Raw genomic sequence first — 20314 nt, 5'->3', positions numbered from 1 at the left:
GACATAAGTCCTATGCCTCTTGTGGAGGTGGAGTTATGTCAGTGTAGTAGGGTACTTACGTTGGCAGGAGCAAGGCTGTAGCGTAGACACTGACGTAATTAGGTCGACGTAAGCTGCCTTGTCGACCTAGCTCTGTAGTGCAGACCAAGCCTAAGGCTCTGGAGTATCTAAATCATTTCTGAAAACAGGACTTACCGTAAATATATTTATCTTAGGCATTTATGAAATAAGTTCAGTAGCCATTGAGCTGTGTGCATGCACTAATTCAGCTCTGGGTTCCCCTTTATTCCAGCCAATGAGCTTGTCTCAAGAAATAATGACAAGGAGTCTCCAGAGAGGTTGGGCAAGCACAGGGCCTCGCCACGAGCCAGGGCAAGTGCTTTCCCAGACTGCAGCGGGGGTGTGGGCAAGGGTCAGCCTGGCTCAGAAGGACAGCAGGGGAAGCCAGCAGGAACCCGAAGCTGTGGAGCGAATCGGTGTGGCAGAGGGTTCAGTGAAGTGGAAGATGCCGCTGCCTCCGCGAGAACCCCCCCCGAGCAGAGGCTGCACTGCTGTATGGAATACAGTGAACGCTCTCCTTACCCGTCGCATGTAACCTCTCACTTCAGAGCCCATGCTGGGGAGAAACCCCATAAGTGCCCCACCTGCGAGAAGGAATTCGGCCGGCGTGCACACCTTATTCAGCATCAGCAAGTGCACACGGGTGAGAGACCCTACAGCTGCCCCGAGTGCGGGAAGAGCTTCAGTCGGAGCTCAAAGCTTATGGAACACCAGAGACTCCACACGGGGGAGAGACCCTACAAATGCTCTGAGTGCCAGAAAAGCTTCAGCCAGAGCTCCAGACTGATCAAACACCAGAGAATTCACACGGGGGAGAGGCCCTTCAAGTGCACCAGGTGTGAGAAGAGCTTTGCAGAGAGCACGAGCATGCTGCAGCATTACAGAGTCCACACCGGAGAGAGGCCCTATACATGCAGCTACTGCCAGCAGAGCTTCAGCCGAGGCTCGCGGCTGGCGGAGCACCAGAGGGTCCACACTGGGAAAAAGCCCCATCAGTGCGGCGAGTGCGGGAAGAGCTTTGGGAACCGCTCAACCCTCACCACCCACTACAGGACCCACACGAGCGAGAGGCCTTTCACGTGCAGCGAGTGTGAGAAGAGCTTCAAGCAGGGCTCGGCGCTGATTGCGCATCGGAGGAGCCACACCGGAGAGAGGCCCTTTACATGCACAGAGTGTGGGAAAAGCTTTGCTCTGAGCTCACACCTGATCAAGCACCAGAGAATCCACACAGGGGAGCGCCCCTTCCAGTGCCCAGAGTGTGAGAGGAGCTTCGTGCGGAACTCACACCTCACCGAGCATCGGCGGATCCACACAGGGGAGAGACCCTACCAGTGTCCTGAATGCAAGAGGAGCTTCCGCCGCAGCTCCCGGCTCATTGAGCACCAGAGGATCCACACAGGAGAGAGACCCTACAAATGTCCCCAGTGCGAGAAGAGCTTCAGCCGCAGCTCGGCCCTCAGCGAGCACCGCCTCCGAGTCCATACGGAGGAGGGCGCTGTGGAGGAGGACAGCCCCTCTGATCAGCCAAACGCCTCCAGGAGCGACCCTGGAAGGGAAAGACGCTACCAGTGCGGCAAATGCGAGAGAAGCTTCTTTCGGAGATCCCATTTTGTTGAACACCGCAGAGTCCACACAGGAGAGAGGCCCTTTAAGTGTCCCGAGTGCAAGAGAGGCTTCCGCTCCAGCACAACCCTTACTAAACACTCCAGAACCCATACAGGGGAAAAGCCTTACAAGTGTTCTGCATGTGAGAAATGCTTTGTCCACTGCTCCAAGCTGATGGCGCATCAGAGGAGCCACACCGCAGAGAAACCCTTTAAATGCAATGAGTGCGAGAAAAGCTTCACTCAGAAGTCGGGTCTCATAGATCATCAAAGAATCCACACGGGAGAAAAACCTTATCGATGTCCCACCTGTGAGAAAAGCTTCAGCAGGAGCTCGACGCTCATTCAGCATCAGAAAATCCACATGACAGACAAACCCTATAAGTGTCCTGAGTGTGAGAGAGGCTTTAGACGACACGCGCATCTGAGAAAACATCAGAAAACCCACGCACCATAGGACCTGGCTGCATTTAACAAAAAGAGCTAGCCGTTGAAGGCAGATGTGTTTCCGTGACCTCGGAAAGGCAGCGTTCGGGAAGTGCCATTGGCAGTATTTCTAGAGGGTGGAAGACTTGTTTCATGAAGAAAAAAGAATAATCGTATTTTGGGACAATTGGGAACGAACAAGGAAATTCCATGCAGAAAACTAGTGCTGTGGAACGTTGAGGTTGAGAAAACAAGCTGTCCAAAGCCAGGCAATGCAGAGTTAAGTGCGATCCTCTTGTGCTTATCCCTTTACAAACAGGATTTCTCTTGATTATAAAAAGATTTGCCAATGAATGTAATTGATGATACAAACAAGAATTTCTTATGCAGCCCTACAGACAATATATTACAGTATAGCATAGCTGAGTCAAGAGGGTTGGCTAGATTTTTTTAAGTCTCAGTGAGGTCTGCAAGACAAGTGAAGTTCAATGACTACACAGTAGCAAATATTATAAACTGACTGGCACGGAGTGTGAAGTGATCAGGTGTTTGAGGTTCTCAGTGGCAGGGGCATGAGAATGAAGCCCTTACTCCCACTGTGGTGAAATTCACTTCTCCGCAAAAGGCCAGCATCATGTACTCCCTATAAGGGCTTAAGTGGTACATAAGCCAGGCACAGGCCTTCTGCATGAAATGAATTTCCCCATCTGAAGACCCCTGACTCATGTGAGTAGTACGCCAATGTGAATATTTGCACAATTGGTTCCCGTAACAGGGTGGCAGTTCTCTTCTATTGGAACCCTGCAAAAAACTGTCTGAGTGGGTCCAGCTGACTCATTGTGCTGCCGCATGTCCTGTTAATTTCCACCAATGCTCTGGAGGCCTTCTGGGCACAGGGAATGAGAGTCTGGGATGCAGAAGGTCCTGCCGGGATTACACAGCCTGGAGGAAAAAGCTCACACTGAGGTTATGTTTTATTGTTGCAGCTACTTGTTAAAAAAATATTGCCAAATGTTTTTGGATGGGAGATAACTTAATTTGGAAACAGACTTTCAGGGGAAATTTTATTTTTTTTCTAAGTTTCTTTCTACACCTGAACCATCTCTCTGCAGCCATCAGGACTAGAAACTTTTTTTTAAAGGTGATAACTGAGAACCTCAGTTTATAACCTGATTCCAGCCATTGGGCTTTAGGAAAGGGACCAAATATTACAAGGCTTACCATCTGGCAAGACTGCTAGTCTCAGCTATGGGTATTCAAAACATTTCCATCAAGAGTGGAATAGTGTTTGCTTTCCTTGAGCATTTTTTTTAAACTGGAAAACTTTCAGTTTTTGGAAGCTTTCAGCCAAAAAATAAGCAGTTTTTGACAAAGTCTAAGTTTTCTGGGGCAAAGTTACATAAAAGTGAAAAAAAATGATCAATTTTTCATGGCAAAAATCCCGTGAAAGAGCAGCCCGCTGCCTGGTGCGCGCCCTGGAGCCTGAGCCCACATAGCAAGTTTCTTCTTCTCCCTGCCCCTGTCAGCAGCCTTTCTGGACACCTAGTGGTTCACCGCTTCCAACAAGTTAACCCTCCAGCGAGTTCACCCTTTCAGGTACCAAATTCCGAGTCGAAACCACAGTCTCAGTATCTGTGGGCCCCCTGCTTGGGCCCTCAGGCCTTCCCCTGGGATTCTGAAAACAATGACAAATCTAACAGTGTTACCCAGCGTCTCCAGCCCCAGCACACTCACCACCTTAGTCCATTCCAGTCACTCATCCTCACTGCACCCTCTTTTGTGGCCACCACACCAAGAGTCTTCATCTCCTGCAGCCTCTGTTTACTTCTGGCCTAGTTTTTCTACCTCCTGCAACCACCTCGGTCACTTGGGCCTCTTTCCAAGGACTCATGCCTCTCGGCCGTTAGGGCCCACTGCTAGCAGCCTGGTCAGTGCCCTTCCTGGGTCCTCGTTCCTTCTGTCAGACCCAGGACTTCCTCCTGGCTTCCCCCTTCCAGCTGTTGGGCTTCCTTCTTGATAATTTTGCCCTTCCCCAGGTGCAGGAACAGCAGGGCTAATTAAGGCCTTGTCTGCATCTTTAACCCATTCCTGAATCCTACTTCCCTTACATGGACTCCCTGGGAGCTGTGTGAGTGTGTGTGTGGGGGGGATTGACCCCACTCCCCAATTCCGGGCAGCACTAGTCCAAGATAGTACAGGAGGGTGACCCAGATGCTCACGTAGTCACTTAGACGTGGATAGCTGCTGCAGCTCAGTGAGAGAAGGCATCCTAGAATATCATAGAATCACAGGACTGGAGAGGACCTCAAGAGGTCATCTAGTCCAGTCCTCTGCACTCATGGCAGGGTTAAGTATTATCTAGACCATCCCTGACAGGAGTTTGTCTAACTTGCTCTTAAAAATCTCCAATGATGGAGATTCCACAACCTCCTTAGGCAATTTATTCCAGTCCTTAACCACCTTGACAGTTAGGAAGTTTTTCCTAATGTCCAGCCTAAACCTCCCTTGCTGCAATTTAAGCCTATTGCTTCTTGTCCTGTTTTCAGAGGTTAAAGAAAACTATTTTTCTCCATCCTCCTTGTAACAACCTTCTATGTACTTGAAAACTGTTATGTCCCCACTGAGTCTTCTCTTCTTGAGACTGAAAAAATTGGGTTTTTTTAAATCTTCCCTCATAGGTCATGTTTTCTAGACCTTTAATAATTTTTGTTGTTCTTCTCTGGACTTACTCCAATTTGACCACATCTTTCCTGAAATGTGGAGCCCAGACCTGGACACAATACTCCAGCTGAGGCCTAATCAGCGCAGAGTAGAGTGGAAGAATTACTTCTCGTGTCTTGCTTACAACACTCCTGCTAATACATCCTAGAATGATGTTTGCTTTTTTTTGCAACAGTGTTACACTGTTGACTCATATTTAGCTTGTGATCCACTATGACCTCCAGATCCCTTTCCCCAGTACTGCTTCGTAGGCAGTCATTTCCCATTTTGTATGTGTGCAACTGATTGTTCCTTCCTAAGTGGAGTACTTCGCATTTGTCCTTACTGAATTTCCTATTTACTTCAGACCATTTCTCCAGTTTGGCCAACTCATTTTGAATTTTAATCCTATCCTCCAAAGCACTTGCAACCCCTCCCAGTTTGATATTGTCTGTAAACTTTATAAGTGTACTCTCCATGCTATTATCTAAATCGTTGATGAAGATATTGAACAGAACCGGACCCAGAACTGATCCCTGTGGTACCCCATTTGATATACCGTTCCAGCTTGACTATGAACCACTGATAATTTGTCTCTGGGAGCGGTCTTCCACCTAGGTTGTATTTCCCTAGTTTGTTTATGAGAAGGTCATGCGAGACAGCATCAAAAGCCTTGCTAAAGTCAGGATATATACATCTGGCCTCTTTGGTGATGGGATGCACAGGCTGCTTACCAGGCTTTGGATGAGCATGAAGTCATAGAGCCTTTGGGAATTGGGACTAGGTTCAAAATATCTTAATCCCCACCCATCCGTTCCCCATCACATGACCTTTCATTCCCGCTCGCTGGGTTTATGTCAGTCACATGGCTCAGGTTGGTGGATTGTCTTTATCCAGGGCTGCTTTGCATAACACAAAAGGAATCCCGAGGCTGATTGGTTCCTTATTCAAAGGCCAATTTGATAGCAACATAAGAGTAAACATTTAGAAATTAGGTCTGTCGATTAATTGCAGTTATTAACTCATGCAAGTAACTCAAAAAAATAAATCGTGACTAATCGCACTGTTAAACAATAGAATACCAGTTGAAATTTATTAAAGATTTTTGGGTGTTCTTCTACATTTTCAAATATATTGATTTCAATTACAACACAGAATACAAAGCATAGACAGCTCACTTTATAGTATTTTTGATTACAAATATCTGCACTGTAAAAATGATAAACAAAAGAAATAGTATTTTTCAATTCACCTCATACAAGCACCGTGGTGCAATCTCTTTATCGTGAAAGTGCAACTTACAAATGTAGGGTTTTTTGTTACATATTTAATTAACGCATTATTTTTTTAACAAGTGTCTTCAGCATGGAAGCCTGTCCTCTGGAAGGATGGCCGAAGCTCTGAAAGTTTAGGGCATCTGGCATGTAAATATCTTGCGATGGCAGCTACAACAGTGCCATGCGAACTCCTGTTCTCACTTTCAGGTGACATTGTAATTAAGAAGCGGGCAGCATTATCTCCAGTAAATATAAACAAGCTTGTTTCTCTTAGGTTTCAGAGTAGCAGCCGTGTTAGTCTGTATCCGCAAAAAGAAAAGGAGGACTTGTGGCACCTTAGAGACAAACATTTTTTAGTCTCTAAGGTGCCACAAGTACTCCTTTTCTTTCTGTTTCTCTTAGTGATTGGATGAACAAGAAGTAGGACTGAGTGACTTTCAGACTCTAAAGTTTTACTTTGTTTTGTTTTTGAAGGCAGGGGTTTTTTTGTACATAATTCTACATTTGTATGTTCAACTTTCATGATAAAGAGATTGCACTTGTATTTGTTGAATTGAAAAATACTATTTTTTTTTTACAGTGCAAATATTTGTAATCAAAAATAAATATAAAGTGAACACTGTACATTTTGTATTCTGTGTTGTAATTAAATATATTTGAAAATGTAGAAAACATCCAAAACTATTTAAATAAATGGTATTCTATTATTGTGTAACAGTGTGATTAATCACAATTCATTTTTTTAATTATGTGATTAATCACGATTAATTTTGTTAATTGTTTGACAGCTCTATTCAAAATTCAGTGTCATAAAGGAAGGTGGGTTGCATTCAGGCAGCTGCCATCTCTCTGCAACACAAGGAGTTATAGACCAGGTTTTTAAAGGTATTGAGATGCCTAACTGCCATTGAAATCGATGGGAACTAGGTACATAAGCACCTTTAAAAGTCTGGGCCCATGTGCCTGCTGTTAGCTGCCAGTCCAGTTCACAAGCACTGACTGCTTTCCCCTAGGTACTCTTAGCACTGGGATCCTTAGATCTTGCCTGCACAAGAAAGGTGTTGCAGTTTAACTTAACCTGATTTTGTTAAATCAGGTACAGCTACAAATGCCTCTTAGGCCAAGGTAAAAGTGGCTCATTTGGGTTTATCTGTAACCTGTTCCCCGTTGACTTAAGCTAAACCAAAATAAGCTGCTGTTACTGAGTGTGTCCGGGGAGGGTTTTGCATTGATTTAACTAAATAGGCATAAAATCACATCTACAGGCCTTGTTTCCACCCAGACATAGTGCTGCGTCAGCATAGCAGTATAGTTAAGGCGGTACACCTGCCCCTCACATGGATGCAGTTAAACCAGTGTAAAGGTGCTTACAATGGTATAGCTTATTCCATACAGGAAGGGGAATAAATTATACTCTACTAAGGCACTTTATACAGTATAACGCTCCACACTAGGTGTTCTACTGTAGAACTAGATTGGTAAGAAATCACCTCCCTCTCCCCACCTGGCATAGTTACAGCCGTACAAACACTGCACCTACAGACAGGTTTCAGAGTAGCAGCCGTGTTAGTCTGTATCTGCAAAAAGAAAAGGAGGACTTGTGGCACCTCAGAGACTAACCAATTTATTTGAGCATAAGCTTTTGTGATGAAGTGAGCTGTAGCTCACGAGAGCTTATGCTCAAATAAATTGGTTAGTCTCTAAGGTGCTACAAGTCCTCCTTTTCTCACTGTGCATACAGCAGGTCTTAAGTTAAGCTTCACTGCACCTTACTTGTGTTGATGAGCGCTTAGTTTGGTGGCAGGACTGCAGGGGTTGTGAACTTGTTTTGCAGGGAGAGTCATTCCCATTTCAAACACAACTTTATAGATGTGGGTCTCACAGCTTTAGTATATAGAGAGTGGAAATAGCAACTGAAATGTATTTATAATCCTTTCCTCTCACTTGTATCCAGCCCCCTTGTATGTAAGTGTGATGGTTGTTTTGTTATAATGCTGTTTATTAAAGCATAAAATGCAATGTGCTCGCTCTGTTGTTTATCAGCATGGAATGGGCAGGTTCCTTCCCTACCAGCACAGAAGAGCAAGGTGCTTTGAGCACATCCCCAGATTACAGGCAACTATGCCAGACCATGCAGGGGGAAACAGCCATTGCCGTTCTTAGGGCACAGTACCAGCTATGGGACAAAGCTGGCCAGTTCAGATCCTGACTATGACCAATGTACTATGTTGACCCCTCTACAGTCACCACAGCCTCTTGCTCTGTCACCTACCGCAGACCCATGCACGCCCTTTTCTCCTGACCCCACACCCTTCTCCAGTGACTAAGCCCAGCGTTGCTCTGCACAGCAGGTGCATGTTGGGTGCTGAGGACTAGCTCCACATCGGGGCTCAACGGTGTCAGACCATGGGCGGCTCTGGGCACATGCACCACTAGACACAGAGGCGCCTGGGGACACTTGCCAACTACAGGCTTAGGTAGAAGCTGAGCAGGGGGGCTGAGGATCTCCGGCATGCCTAAGTCCCCTTTGTGGATCTAGTCCTGAGCTCTTAGCATCATGGAAAACCACTCTGCTCCACTCCTATGGCCCCTTTGGTAGGGTCTCTCTGCCACTGGCAGAGTTTAAATGATGGTGATGCTATTGCAAGCGGGTTAGTTTGGAACAAGTCTCCCTGGTCAGCTCCTACAGTCTGACACTGATGGGTTCAATTTGCCTCCTGCAGAACTGTGCTGAATAGAAACTGATGCAACTGGGAGCCATTTTGTGGGGGATAAAAGATTTATTCGGGCCAAAGGTGTCACACAGCTTTAGTATTTGTGGGTCCTCTTGTTTTATGTTTTCTTTCCCCCACACTCATACTGCTGCTGCAGTTTTATGCTGGCTTCAAACACTGCCCTGAGGGGCCTGCTTGACAAGCGTCTCTTAAAACATATCCCTACAAAATTACCACCCCACTCCCCCCAAAACCCCTCTCCCCCCACATATAAAACCAGGAGCCCCCAGCATACCGTAGTGTGTTTATATACAAACATAGACAGAGTATCGACAGCCATGGTTGCAATATACTGTTCCATGGGCATGGACAGAAAGTGGAGCACCCTGCATGTAATAAGAGGTACAGATGTCTTGATTGTGCTGGTACGGTACATTAATGTCACAAAATAGCAGGGCTGGGACTAGTGGGTTAACCGTGGCTTGCAAGGCGTAGGGAGTGCTCTGCCTGCTAGTCTTCAAGATGCTCCAAAGCCACAAATCCCGTGGGCCCCCTGAGGAGGCCAAAGCCTCACCTTTCACACTAACACACTGGGCTTTTTAAAGATTGAGGCAAAAACCTGATCAACAGCCACTCTAGCATCCCCATCGGCATTTAAACACAAGATGCTGGTGTAGGGACTGAAGCTAGACGGTAGCAGCACATCTACAAAGGCAGCTGCAGCGGGGCGAGCTTATCTGGCCCATTTCTCAGTGCTGACCCCCCGGGAACTCACCCTCTGCCCAGTCTCAGAGCCCCGGAGATGGGCAGTCATGCCTAGTGGGTGGAACAATTCAGTAGCCAAGAATCAGAGCCCGGGTCAGAGCTGGATTACCTGGACTGAGGCAAGGCACAAGTAGGATTAGAAACAAGCGGGAACAGGAGCTATCACAGCCATGGGCAAATGCTTTGAGCCTCTGCCCACCAATCGGGATACAGCCAGTCCGGCAGCCTGCTGTACGCCAGCTGCACTCATCAGGCTGCCCAGAGACTGGCTCTGCTGCAGGCCTCATACCTGACATCTAGGCTACTTTTACACACACTGCCCCCAGCTGCATTTTGAAAACTGGCAAAGCGCTGCAAGGAGGTGTTGCAAAGACGGCTCTGAGGCTACTTGGAGGCGAGGCGGGAACCCAGACAGCTAGCAACCAGCAGTGAAAACAAGATGCAGAATCCTGAGCCATCTTCAGACGCTGCGGCCCAACCAGCCAGCGCTGTACCCAGACCGCTCGGCTTGCTCTTGGGAGGGGCATGCATGTACTTCTGGAATATCTGACCCCCTCAGGGGACCTGGGTTCTATTCCTGGCTCTGCTATGGGCCTGCTGGGTGACCTTGGGCAGGTCACTGCACCTTTCCATACCTCTGTTTCCCCATCTGTAAAATGAGGCTAACGAAGCTGACCTCTTTTTTAAAGAGCTTTGAGATCTGCCGCTGAAAAGTGCTATTGACAACCTAGGGATTATCATCGTTTTGGTAATTTCCCACAGATTGCTGAGTTAACACCATTATTCATATGCTGGTAGCACTTGCATTGTGCAAACACGGAGGAAGGCACAGTCCCTGCCCCAAAGAGCTTAGCATAAAGTACCTCCTGCTTGGAACAGGAGCTAGGATAGGGTTTAAAGGATGCCAAGGCATCCTTCAGACACGTACGAATACCAGCGGCCACGACACCAGGAACTCTTTGCCCTGTAGCTGCCAGAGCCACCCACACTCACCCATTCCTCCACCTTCCCACTGCTAGCAGAAAAGACATCACTCCACACCGCACCCCCGGGGCTATGAGACCCTCTCCGCCCCTTCTCTCACAGCACCCGCAGCACCAACCCCTTGATGCCTCAGCGGAGACTCTTCCACTTGGGCTCCAGTGTTTGCCTGGACTTGCTCTTTGGACTGGCCCCAGCACTGAACAGTCACTGCATGGCTCCGGTACTGCCCTAGATCCCCTCTCTGAACCGATCACTCCCGTCTTCAGCCATGGACTGGAATGGGTCTGCTCGGAAGGGAACAAGGGCCTTGGCTTCACCAAGCAGGAAACAGCCCAGGAGCATGAAGAGCAGCCAAGGGTTTGTGACAGCGGAGAACCTCCTGGGTTCTTCTCAAGCTCATGTGATGGGCTTCTTTCCTGACTCCCGGGAGCAGCGAGCGCGCCACTGGACACCCTCGACGTCTGGAGCGACTCCACCCCTGCCATAGCCCGTCCTGCACCGCCACGGTCTGCCCACAGAAGATGACTCTTCCACCTGCTCAGCTTCATGTTCCCCAGCAGCACTCGCGCTACTTCCTATAGCTCGCCCCAGGGACCGGTGGGACCGAGAGCTGGTGTCAGGCGCCTCTGAAGCAGGGAGAAGAGAAAAATCGCACAAGCTGGGCTCCCTGTGGTTTAGCTCCTTCCCGCCCATGCAGCTTGACACAGCTGGGTGAGAAGGTCTCCCAGCCCATGGCAGATGGAGCCCAATAGATAACTGCCGAAGGGAAGGGGAAGAAGGAAAGCGATTTGGTTGGGAGTGTGGGAGACAATCAGGAAGAGGGTGGAGACGAGGACACGGGGCAGGGGGGAGGGTTTGAGAAAGCCACAGTGACAAGGAAGGAAGGGGAGCTTAGAGACACTCAGCCCAGGTCCTCCGAGGTATTTAGGGACCTAAATGGCTTTCAATGGGCGTTAGACAACCCAATACCTTCGAGGACTGGGCCGCTGAACCCAGCACTGGTAGGTCATGGCTGCAGCGAGCCTTGCCATGCAGTAGGCGGCTGGGTAGCCGAACCGGGCAGTCACGGCCTGCAGCTCGTGGCTCGGCCCTCAGGCCAGGCTGAGGTGAGTGCGCTGGCCTCATTACCTTTTCTCTGCCCGTCTGGCCTGGCTCTGCCCGCAGGGCAGCAAGATCATCCAGGCTGCCCCTGCAGTAGAGGGCGTTCTCCGCTCGCAGCTCCCTCACGCGGCCCTGCAGTTGGCGCAGGATCTTCGAGGACACAAAGCTGCGCCCCCCAAGTTGGGGGGCGGTGCACAGGGAGGAGGAGGTGGTCGGGCAGAGATGGGTGTGCTCGTGCCGGTCCTGTGGGCAAGAGAAAGGAGAAAGCTTTAGCCGGGGGTCAAAACACACTGAGGCCAGCTGGAGGCATGTGGGCCCAGCACACCGGAGACACCAGGGCTGCTCCCTCCTGGCCACTGGTGAGGTGCACAGTCAGGGGGCCAGAGCCTGGAAGTAGGCCAGGAGATCTGGGTTCTGTTCCTGACTGCCACAGGCTTGTTGGGTGACCACAGATATGTCAGCGCAGCGAGCCTCAGTTTCCCCAATGTGCTGAGAGACATCCGGGTGGGACACACAATACCAGGGCTGCATGCTGTTAGTGCAGGGTCGCGGCATAGTAGGGTCTGACAAGCCCTAATTAGTTAAGCACCATAACACTCTCCCAAGGCAGGAGAGGTTTGGGAACCCTGAAATGCAGCCATCTCTGGGGTGGAACGGGGCACCGGTTTAGCAGCACACGGCCACACTACCAAGAGATGAAGCAGAATGCATCCAACTGAGAGTGCAGGGGGCACGGAGCCGGGGGGGGGGGAGGGCAGGATGGAATTACCTGAGCTTGGATAGGGCCAGGACACTGGGGCTCAGGACTCATATACACTAAGGAGCATAAGGGGTCAGTTCATGTGAGAGACAGCGCCACCGGCCGCACAGGCCTCCTGCCCTTGCTCCCTGCAGCTGGGATTGGGTTAGAGCTGCCTCCGAAGGAGGAGTGCAGCTTCCTGAAGCACCACCCCCCTGTCCAAGTGCCAGCCCTGGCTGCCTCTGCTTGGCCCGTGAGTTCCCCAGGGCACAGCATTGGAGGACATGGCTGCAGGACACGTAAGGTGCCTGGGAGATATTAGGGCCACTGGAATAGCCCTGCAGCTTGTAGCACCCATCAGCTACTCACTGACACTACTCTGCACACAGGGCTGGATTCTAGCCTCCTGGACTATTATCTCCCTTGTCTCTCCCTAAGAGGCTGCCTTGCCCTTTACAATCCCCTGCTCCACAGACTCATCTCAGCCCAGAACCTGGCTGGGAGCTTCCGATGCCTGGCAAGCCGAGGAAGAGCTGCCCTGTGCCCTCCCAGTGAGACTGATCCAAGCAGAGAAGGTCCCTGAACCAGCCGGGGCCCTTTCACTGTCCTCCCTTTAGCCAGAGGTGAGTGTTTCTCCTTTACCGTGGAAAGCCGCCCGATTTCTGCGTCCAGTCTCTCCACACTCCTGCGAAGGCCCCTGGGCCTGTCCCAGGAGAAGCACCTGTGGGGGGAAGATCACATTCCCTCATGGGCAGATGGCACGAGAAGGCAAGGCAGCCTAGTCGCTCCTTGGCCAGAGTGAGTTAACCTCCCCCCCGCCACAGGAGGGTCCAGGTGGGGAGCTGCCATATGGCTGACCGGAATGGTGACCGGAGGGCGATATGCTGCTGGGACTCGAGAAGGGCAGCGGAGATCTGTGTAGGCTCTCTCCGGATACATTCGAGCTGAGAATGGGAGCAAGGGCCAGATCCCTCTGCATGGCAAACCCCCCACTGGCCCAGACAGACCCTTCTCCATCCCAAACATTCCTACGCTATTCCCCGGAGTAACAGCCACCCTCCGAGGGGCAAACAGCCGCCAGTTTAAGAGTAAAGACAAGTGTCAGTGGACAAAAAGCTAAGGCTGCAAACCCCAGTTCCAGCTCCTGGGTGCTGGCTCTCAGCGGACAATGGGACTGGGGCGGGGTCACGTAGGGCTCCGGGAGGACTTGGGACAGCATGGAGAATGGGAGGCGGGAATCTCACCCTCTCAACTCCCAGCTGCGACACACCCTCCCCAGCCACTTCCCTGTGCTAAGTACGCAGGGCCTGATCCCCGCTGGGTTCCACCAGGTGACAGCGGCATAAAGCTGCCCTGGAGCAGAGGACAGTAGGCCCCGTCAGCTTCCAGGTACCATCCCCCAGAAATCTGCCAGGGCTCAAAGGGTTAACCCTGGGATTGCATTGCTGAGTGCCCCAATATGAGACAAACCTTCCATTGTCTTTGATGCCTCCCAGCTCATCCCCCGTGAAACACAGAGATCCACCCCACAGAGCCAATAGCAGCAGGATCCCATTTTGCCAGACAGGCTAGTGTATGGTCTAGTAGCTTTGTTATGAGTCCGTTCTACGGGAACTGCCGACAACGGGCCCTCATGGGGTGCTCGGCACATGCCGATGCCAGCGGTCACCTTTCCCTTACAAACGCCATACTGCGGCTGCAGGGAAAGAAGCAGCCGTTTCGCTGAACAGACTGGCTCCAGGGAAGGGGTGTGATCCAAGGACCACATGGCAATGAGGGAGGCTAGCTGGCTTGGGTGACCTTGTGCTCACTGCTGTCAACCTGGGCCAGGATGGTAGTGGCCAAAAACTGTTACCACCAGGGGGCTGTTCAGAGGCTGGGGTGAAGCGAGTTTGAGGGGTCTCAGCCCCGGTCCCAGTGAGCAGGCGTCCCCCACACTGGACTGTCAGCACGTCAGCAGTGTAGGCCTGAATGGGCACCGGAGAATGAAATACCTCCCCGAGTGCCTTGCGCTGCCTCAGCCACCCCCAGCAGCCAGCTCCAGTGCAGCATCCCAGGCTGTCCGGAGCAGGATAGTCACTGGATTTCCCTGACACCCAGCGGTGCCCAGCGAGCAAGGGCCTCACTCAGTCTCCAGTCCGGGCACTGGGCTGCTCTCTCTCTCTAGCTGACACCGGAAGCAAGCCCCAGCCCCCCACCTGTCTCCTCCCTGACTTACTCCACCGAGGGATTTTCAGAAGTGCTCAGCATTGGCCTAACTCAGCTCCTGCTGACGTCAACGGTTAAACCGTCCACTGGTTCCAGCAGGGGCAGGCAGGCCAACCCCTCACCCCTCCTAAGGGGTCCTGGACCCACAGTGTGAGCCCCCAGAGCCCTCCGCAGTCTGGTGCCGGCCTCCAGTCATTGCCCTGCCGGACAGAGGGGGGACTAGTTTGATGCCCTCTTGCATCCCTTATTGATTTGTGAACACTCAGCCCAGCTCCAGAGCACTATGCCGAGGAGGCGAGTTTACTCTCCCCACTTTACAGGGGAGCTGGGCCCAGCACAAACGTGGGTGCCACCCGCCAGCACCCTCACAGAAATGGCACTTTTTGTGCAGTGCGTCACTCTGGGTGTGGAAGGGACATCAGGGATTCACCCGAGGGTCCACAGCAGCTCAGGAGCAGAGCTGGGAGCAGCTCTCACATCTCCTGCCCCTTTAGCCCAGAGCACTGGCCACTGGGGACACGCTGCCACCCTCCATTTCTGGGCTTGCTCGCGGAAGCTAGAGACATGGGCTAGAGCCCTGCACTTCAAAGCCCCAACAAGGAGCAGAGGTCTGGCTGCTGGCGGTGGTAGGGCCCCTCACACTATCTGTGGAATCTCTCTTCCCGCCCTCCCCAGCTATTCACTTACGTCTCCAGCTCCGCATTCAGCTCCTCCTCAAACTTGCGGGCCAGCTTGCAGGTGGTCTGGTCTTTCCAGTGGGCCATGCTCCTCTGGATGGCCCGCAGCTCGTTGTCCTTCTCCCGCAGCTGCTGGCACAGCGTCTGCTGCTCCCCGCCCCCAGCCTCCTTCAGCTGGCTGCGCCGCAGGCTGGCAACCTCCTGGAGGTGCTCCTGCAGGATGAGGCCAGTCAACACAGCTGGTCCCAGGCCTCACATGCCCATTGTCCTCCCCACCCACCCTTGGCCAGAGGAACCGACGGGTGGGGGCCTCATCATGTCTCTCACTCGTGAAAGAAGCTAGACACAGGCTGCTGCAGTGCTTGGACCCAGATCTGAAGGTTTGGGGAGGGCAGTTCAGATCCAGGCTCATCTCGGTTTTATCGGAGAAGCCTTCCACCCCGGGGGAGGCATGGCCTGGAGGATGGGGCACGGGCTGGAAGCTGGGATCCTGGCAGCCCATGAATAGGGAAGGTGCTAGAGACCTCCCCTCCACTGACCCAACAGTGAGGAACCTGAATGGCCTGCCCCTGTACTCCAGCCTTTCCCTTCTCAGCCACACAGAGCCACCAGAAGGAATGTCCTTATGGGTGGGAGAGGCAACCCAGAGGGCTGCAGCAGAGATCCTGGGGGTGGGGTGGGGAGATGAAGGTGGTTGCCTGGGGGCAGAAGTGAGAGTCTGCAGGGGAGACCACTTAGGGTCCACACCCTTCCTCCCCCTCTGGAAGCAGCAGAATCTGGGAATCCAGCCCCAGGTGTCCAGCAGCGAAAGGCTGGGCTATGGCCTGCTGTGCTACCCGGCCCAGTCTCAGCATCTCTCTTGGTGGTGTGAAGCATCAAGCACAATCCCTGCTGAGCTCTACAGGGAGGCCAGGCTGAAGAGTGCTGGGTGCAGCTCAGCCTCACGGGACGGGGGAGTGGGAGGAGTGCCCCCCAGGGCAGCTCCGTGCCAGGCTCCCAGAGGGACGTACTTGGATCAGTCGCTCCTTCAGGGCCTCCAGGGCTTCCTTGCTCTCCAAGTGAAGCTGCTCTCGCTGCTGCCTCAGCTCCCACTCCTGCAGGTAGAAGGGACTCGCTGCTGTCAGGGTGAAGTCACACAACCTTGATGGCCACCCGCTGCCCATACACTGATGTAGCTTAGGGGTGGTGCTATGGTTGGCCACAAAGGCACCTTTAATGGCTTCTCTCCTCTGCCAGGTTGTTTCCACCCTCCTCTCCCTTTCCTGCAGGCAGCTGTCTGCTCAGCACTAGAAGCACTGGGGGGGCCATTCAGCTCAAGAGCTGGTCCCTGCGGTGACACCAGACCCTAGATCTTGTGGATAAATTGGAGAGAGTCCAGCGAAGGGCAACAAAAATGATTAGGGGACTGGAACACATGAGTTATGAGGAGAGGCTGAGGGAGCTGGGATTGTTTAGCCTGCAGAAGAGAAGAATGAGGGGGGATTTGATAGCTGCTTTCAACTACCTGAAAGGGGGTTCCAAAGAGGATGGCTCTAGACTGTTCTCAATGGTAGCAGATGACAGAACGAGGAGTAATGGTCTCAAGTTGCAGTGGGGGAGGTTTAGATTGGATATTAGGAAAATCTTTTTCACTAAGAGGGTGGTGAAACACTGGAATGCGTTACCTAGGGAGGTGGTAGAATCTCCTTCCTTAGAGGTTTTTAAGGTCAGGCTTGACAAAGCCCTGGCTGGGATGATTTAACTGGGAATTGGTCCTGCTTTGAGCAGGGGGTTGGACTAGATGACCTTCTGGGGTCCCTTCCAACCCTGATATTCTATGATTCTATGTTTTATATTGAGCATTTAGAGAGGGGACAAATGGACTGTTGCAATTCATATGGCAAAGGGATCTGTGCCAAGCACATGGTATATTCAACTCCATGGAGCCCTCCATGTCTGGATTTCAGGGACGCTGCTGCTCCCACCATAGCACTGTGCCAAGGAGCTGGCCCTCCTCAGAATCTAGTTACAGCTTGCCAGAGAGGCAGGGCTCAGGGCATGAGGCCAGTAACCCCAGGGGCATTGCTGACTTTCTATTAGCCCAGCAGCACCCTCTCCAGCTGAAATCACTGTCCTGTTGTGCTGGGCGCTGATAGATAGGGTAAGACAAGCCCTGCCCTGAGGAGCTTACATACTAAATAGACAAGAGAGACACAGGGTCTATCAGCCTTGAGTCAGGCCAGGGCGCCATCTAGAACCACATCCTGCCTCAGGCAGTGGCCACTTCCTGATGCATCAGCAAAAGAAAAAGGAAAAGCCCACAATGCATCTGGCCAAATGTACTGCCCATAGAGGGGAACACTGCTCCTGCCTCTGTGGCTAGCAGCTTCTGCCCTGAAGCATGAGGCCACTTGTCCTGGCCAGCATAACCACCAACGTCAGCAAACCACCCAGCCCCTTTGAAAGCCCCACCATGGCATTTGGCTCTGTGGGAAATGAAACAATCTCTCCCCCCACAGTTCTCTCGAATCACCTTCTCCTCCTGGAAGTGAAGCATGGTGCGTTTCTGAGCTTCCAGCTCCTGCTGCAAGGCTCCAAGGTAGCGCTGGGTCTCCTCGCTCACTCCCTGCAGGAGCTGGAGTGCGTGGCTGGTCGACAGGGCAGATGGGCTCCTGGAGGAAACAAGCAGTGGTTTGGGACGTAACCCGTCTGGGCCGCCACGGATCAGCTGTGTGGGACTGACCCTGGCATCTCAGGATCTCACGGCATGCGCTTCTCCTACCTAAGCTAAAGGACTCAGAGTCTGCTGCAGCCTCGTAAATCTCTAGCCACGAACTACGAGATACTAGAGGGGAGCAGAGCCCAGCACTGTGCCAGGAGGGGCTACGCCGACGGCACTCCCAGCTGAGCTCCCGCTGGCAGAGCCCGCTTGGGAATGGTGCTGTCAGATTCGCTTCCCTAGGGGAGACCCGGATTGACATCCCTGTGCTGCCACAGACCCCCTGAGTGACCTTGGCCAGCGTCTTCCGGCTCAGTTCCCTCTGTGCAATGAGAGCAAGCCTGCCTTAGTACACAGGAAGGCTGTGAGGACAAATACACTAAAGATGGTGAGGCACCCAGATACCATGGGGATGGACACCCTAGACAGACAGATTCAAACAAGGTTCTCCTCCCAGCTCTCAGGCTAGACGTAGCTGTCTAGCATCTACTCCTGGCCAGGGCTGGTGCAAGGATGTTTCGTGCCCTAGGCCAAACTTCCACCTTGCGCCCGCCCCGCCCCAGCCCTGCGGCAGCTCCCCGCCCCCCCTCGCCCTGAGGCGCCCCCCCTGCAGCAGCTCCCCATCCCCCCCACCCCGCCCTGAGGCACCTCCCCTGCGGCAGCTCCCCGCCGCCCCGTCTCTCCCTCCCTCCCCTCGGCCCGGGAGCCGCGTGCGGCAGCTCCCCGCCCCAGCTCACCTCTGCTCCGCCTCCTCCCCGAGCACGCCGCCGCCGCCACATCTCCCGCCTCCCAGGCTTGCGGCGCCAATCAGCTGTTTGGCGGCAAGCCTGGGAGGGAGAGAAACAGAGCGGGGCGGGGCTCAGGGGAGGAGGCGGAGCAGAGGTGAGCTGGGGCGGGGAGCAGTTCTCCTGTGCGTCCCGTCCCCACCCCTGTTACTTGCTGCAGGCAGCCCTCCCCGCACCCCCCTGCCCCAGCTCTCCTCCGCTCCACCGCCTCCCCGGAGCGCGCTTTTGGCCGCCCCCAACCACTTGGCGCCCTTGGCGACCGCCTAGTTCCCCTAGTTGCACCGGCCCTGCTCCTGGCACAGCGGCTTGTACGTGGAAGCCCCATTGGAAGATGTGGGCACCAGCCCTGGAATTTGTGGACCTACCGCCCTGGGGAACCCCCGCAGAGGCTCACGCATCAGAAGGCCTCAGGCAGGGCCGTCCCTAGCTATTCTGGGGCCTTACGCAGCCCCCCCTGCAGGTAGTTGTAGCCGTGTCAGTCCCAGGATATTAGACACAAGGTAGGGGAGGTGAGATCTTTCACTGGACCAACTTCCTGATGCTCCAGCAAAAGGCAATGAACGTGTCTCCCACACCAAGAGAAGTTGATCCAGGAAAGGACCCTATCTCCCCCTCCTTGTCTCCCTGGTGACTGTTATCATCTGTACTTCAGCCACACCCAGGAGCCCACCTCGCTGTGCTAAGCCCCGTACAAACCCAGCTCAAACTGACTGCAAGCTCTTTGGGGCGGGGACCACCTAAGTATAAGACAGACAGGTGGGGAGCCCCAGGAAACCATGAGGTTATAGTGTGATGGTGGTGATCCCGCTGTGGGGCGAGCTGGGGGCCCATAGACAGCTGACTCCGGCAGGGAAAGGGGCAGCCAGTGGGTGGGGTGAGCATTGGTTCAGGGCATGCTCTCCACTGCAGCTTCAGGTGGGGATGCTCCTACAGAAGTCCTGGTGGCAATGAAAGCTTCCATGGGAGGAGCGGGGGCAGTGGACACACCGGCTGTTCTCAGCAGAGGGTGTGGATCCAGCCCTAAGACAATGACCTTCAGGACACAGTGAGTGAAATTCCCCCCTGGGCAGAGGGCCAGCATAAGGCCTGGGCACCACGGAAGCCTAGGCTGGCCTTCTGCCCAAACGTGAATTTCCCAGGAGGAGCAGAACAAATGCAGCTGAGCCTGATTGCCATTGGTCAGCGCTGGGCAAGATGGCAGGGTTTTGGCCTCCAAAGACATTACAAACCATGCTGCATTCAAGAGGTTAAAGGGTCTCACCCATGTGCCATCTGCCCCCTGGCTCTCTCAGGAAGCAGGTCCTGGAGGCGTTGGCATGCCAAGCCAATCTCCCTGGCCCGGGAGCGCTCGGCCTGCTCGGCTTGGGACTGTGCCTCCCACTCCCGGAAGGACATTTCATTCTGCTCAGCCCGCAAGTGGCTCTGCTCCTCCTCCAGCTGCTGCAGCCTTGCTCGCAGCCGGTTGCTCTCATGAGCCCTCTCCTAGGGTGAGGGACACAAAAACAGAGGAGTTAGCAACAATGCACTGGGAAGGAAATTTCTGTTCTTCCAGGACTCCCGGCTCCGAGCACTGCAG

The 20314-nt window shown here is 53.0% G+C and overlaps 2 protein-coding genes across 2 annotated transcripts in view; one reads left to right on the top strand and one right to left on the bottom strand.

Annotated features, from left to right (window-relative positions):
• Window positions 1-8086, top strand: part of LOC311531419 (uncharacterized protein) — a gene marked incomplete at its 5' end in the record, with an annotated part of 28463 nt that extends 20377 nt beyond the window's left edge. The window contains one exon of the mRNA XM_084648778.1: window positions 293-8086. Within this exon, the coding sequence (XP_084504904.1) occupies window positions 293-2121 (1829 nt within the window). The 3' untranslated portion in view covers window positions 2122-8086. The remainder of the gene's footprint in view (window positions 1-292) is intronic.
• A 976-nt stretch (window positions 8087-9062) lies between these two features.
• The window catches only part of LOC311531826 (uncharacterized protein), a 64336-nt gene continuing 53084 nt past the window's right edge, over window positions 9063-20314 (bottom strand). The window contains exons 21-27 of the mRNA XM_084649575.1: window positions 20000-20220; window positions 17768-17906; window positions 16266-16349; window positions 15266-15468; window positions 13013-13091; window positions 11659-11874; window positions 9063-11156 (exon numbers count right to left, since the gene is read on the bottom strand). Coding sequence (XP_084505701.1) covers window positions 11106-11156; window positions 11659-11874; window positions 13013-13091; window positions 15266-15468; window positions 16266-16349; window positions 17768-17906; window positions 20000-20220 — 993 coding nt within the window. The 3' untranslated portion in view covers window positions 9063-11105. The remainder of the gene's footprint in view (window positions 11157-11658; window positions 11875-13012; window positions 13092-15265; window positions 15469-16265; window positions 16350-17767; window positions 17907-19999; window positions 20221-20314) is intronic.

This window comes from Lepidochelys olivacea, assembly GCF_965140295.1.
Source record: "Lepidochelys olivacea isolate rLepOli2 genome assembly, chromosome: 15".
In the NCBI taxonomy this organism is placed as follows: domain Eukaryota; kingdom Metazoa; phylum Chordata; order Testudines; family Cheloniidae; genus Lepidochelys; species Lepidochelys olivacea.
The sequence above is the reverse complement of the archived record's forward strand: the minus strand, read 5'-3'. Positions and strand labels throughout refer to the sequence as shown.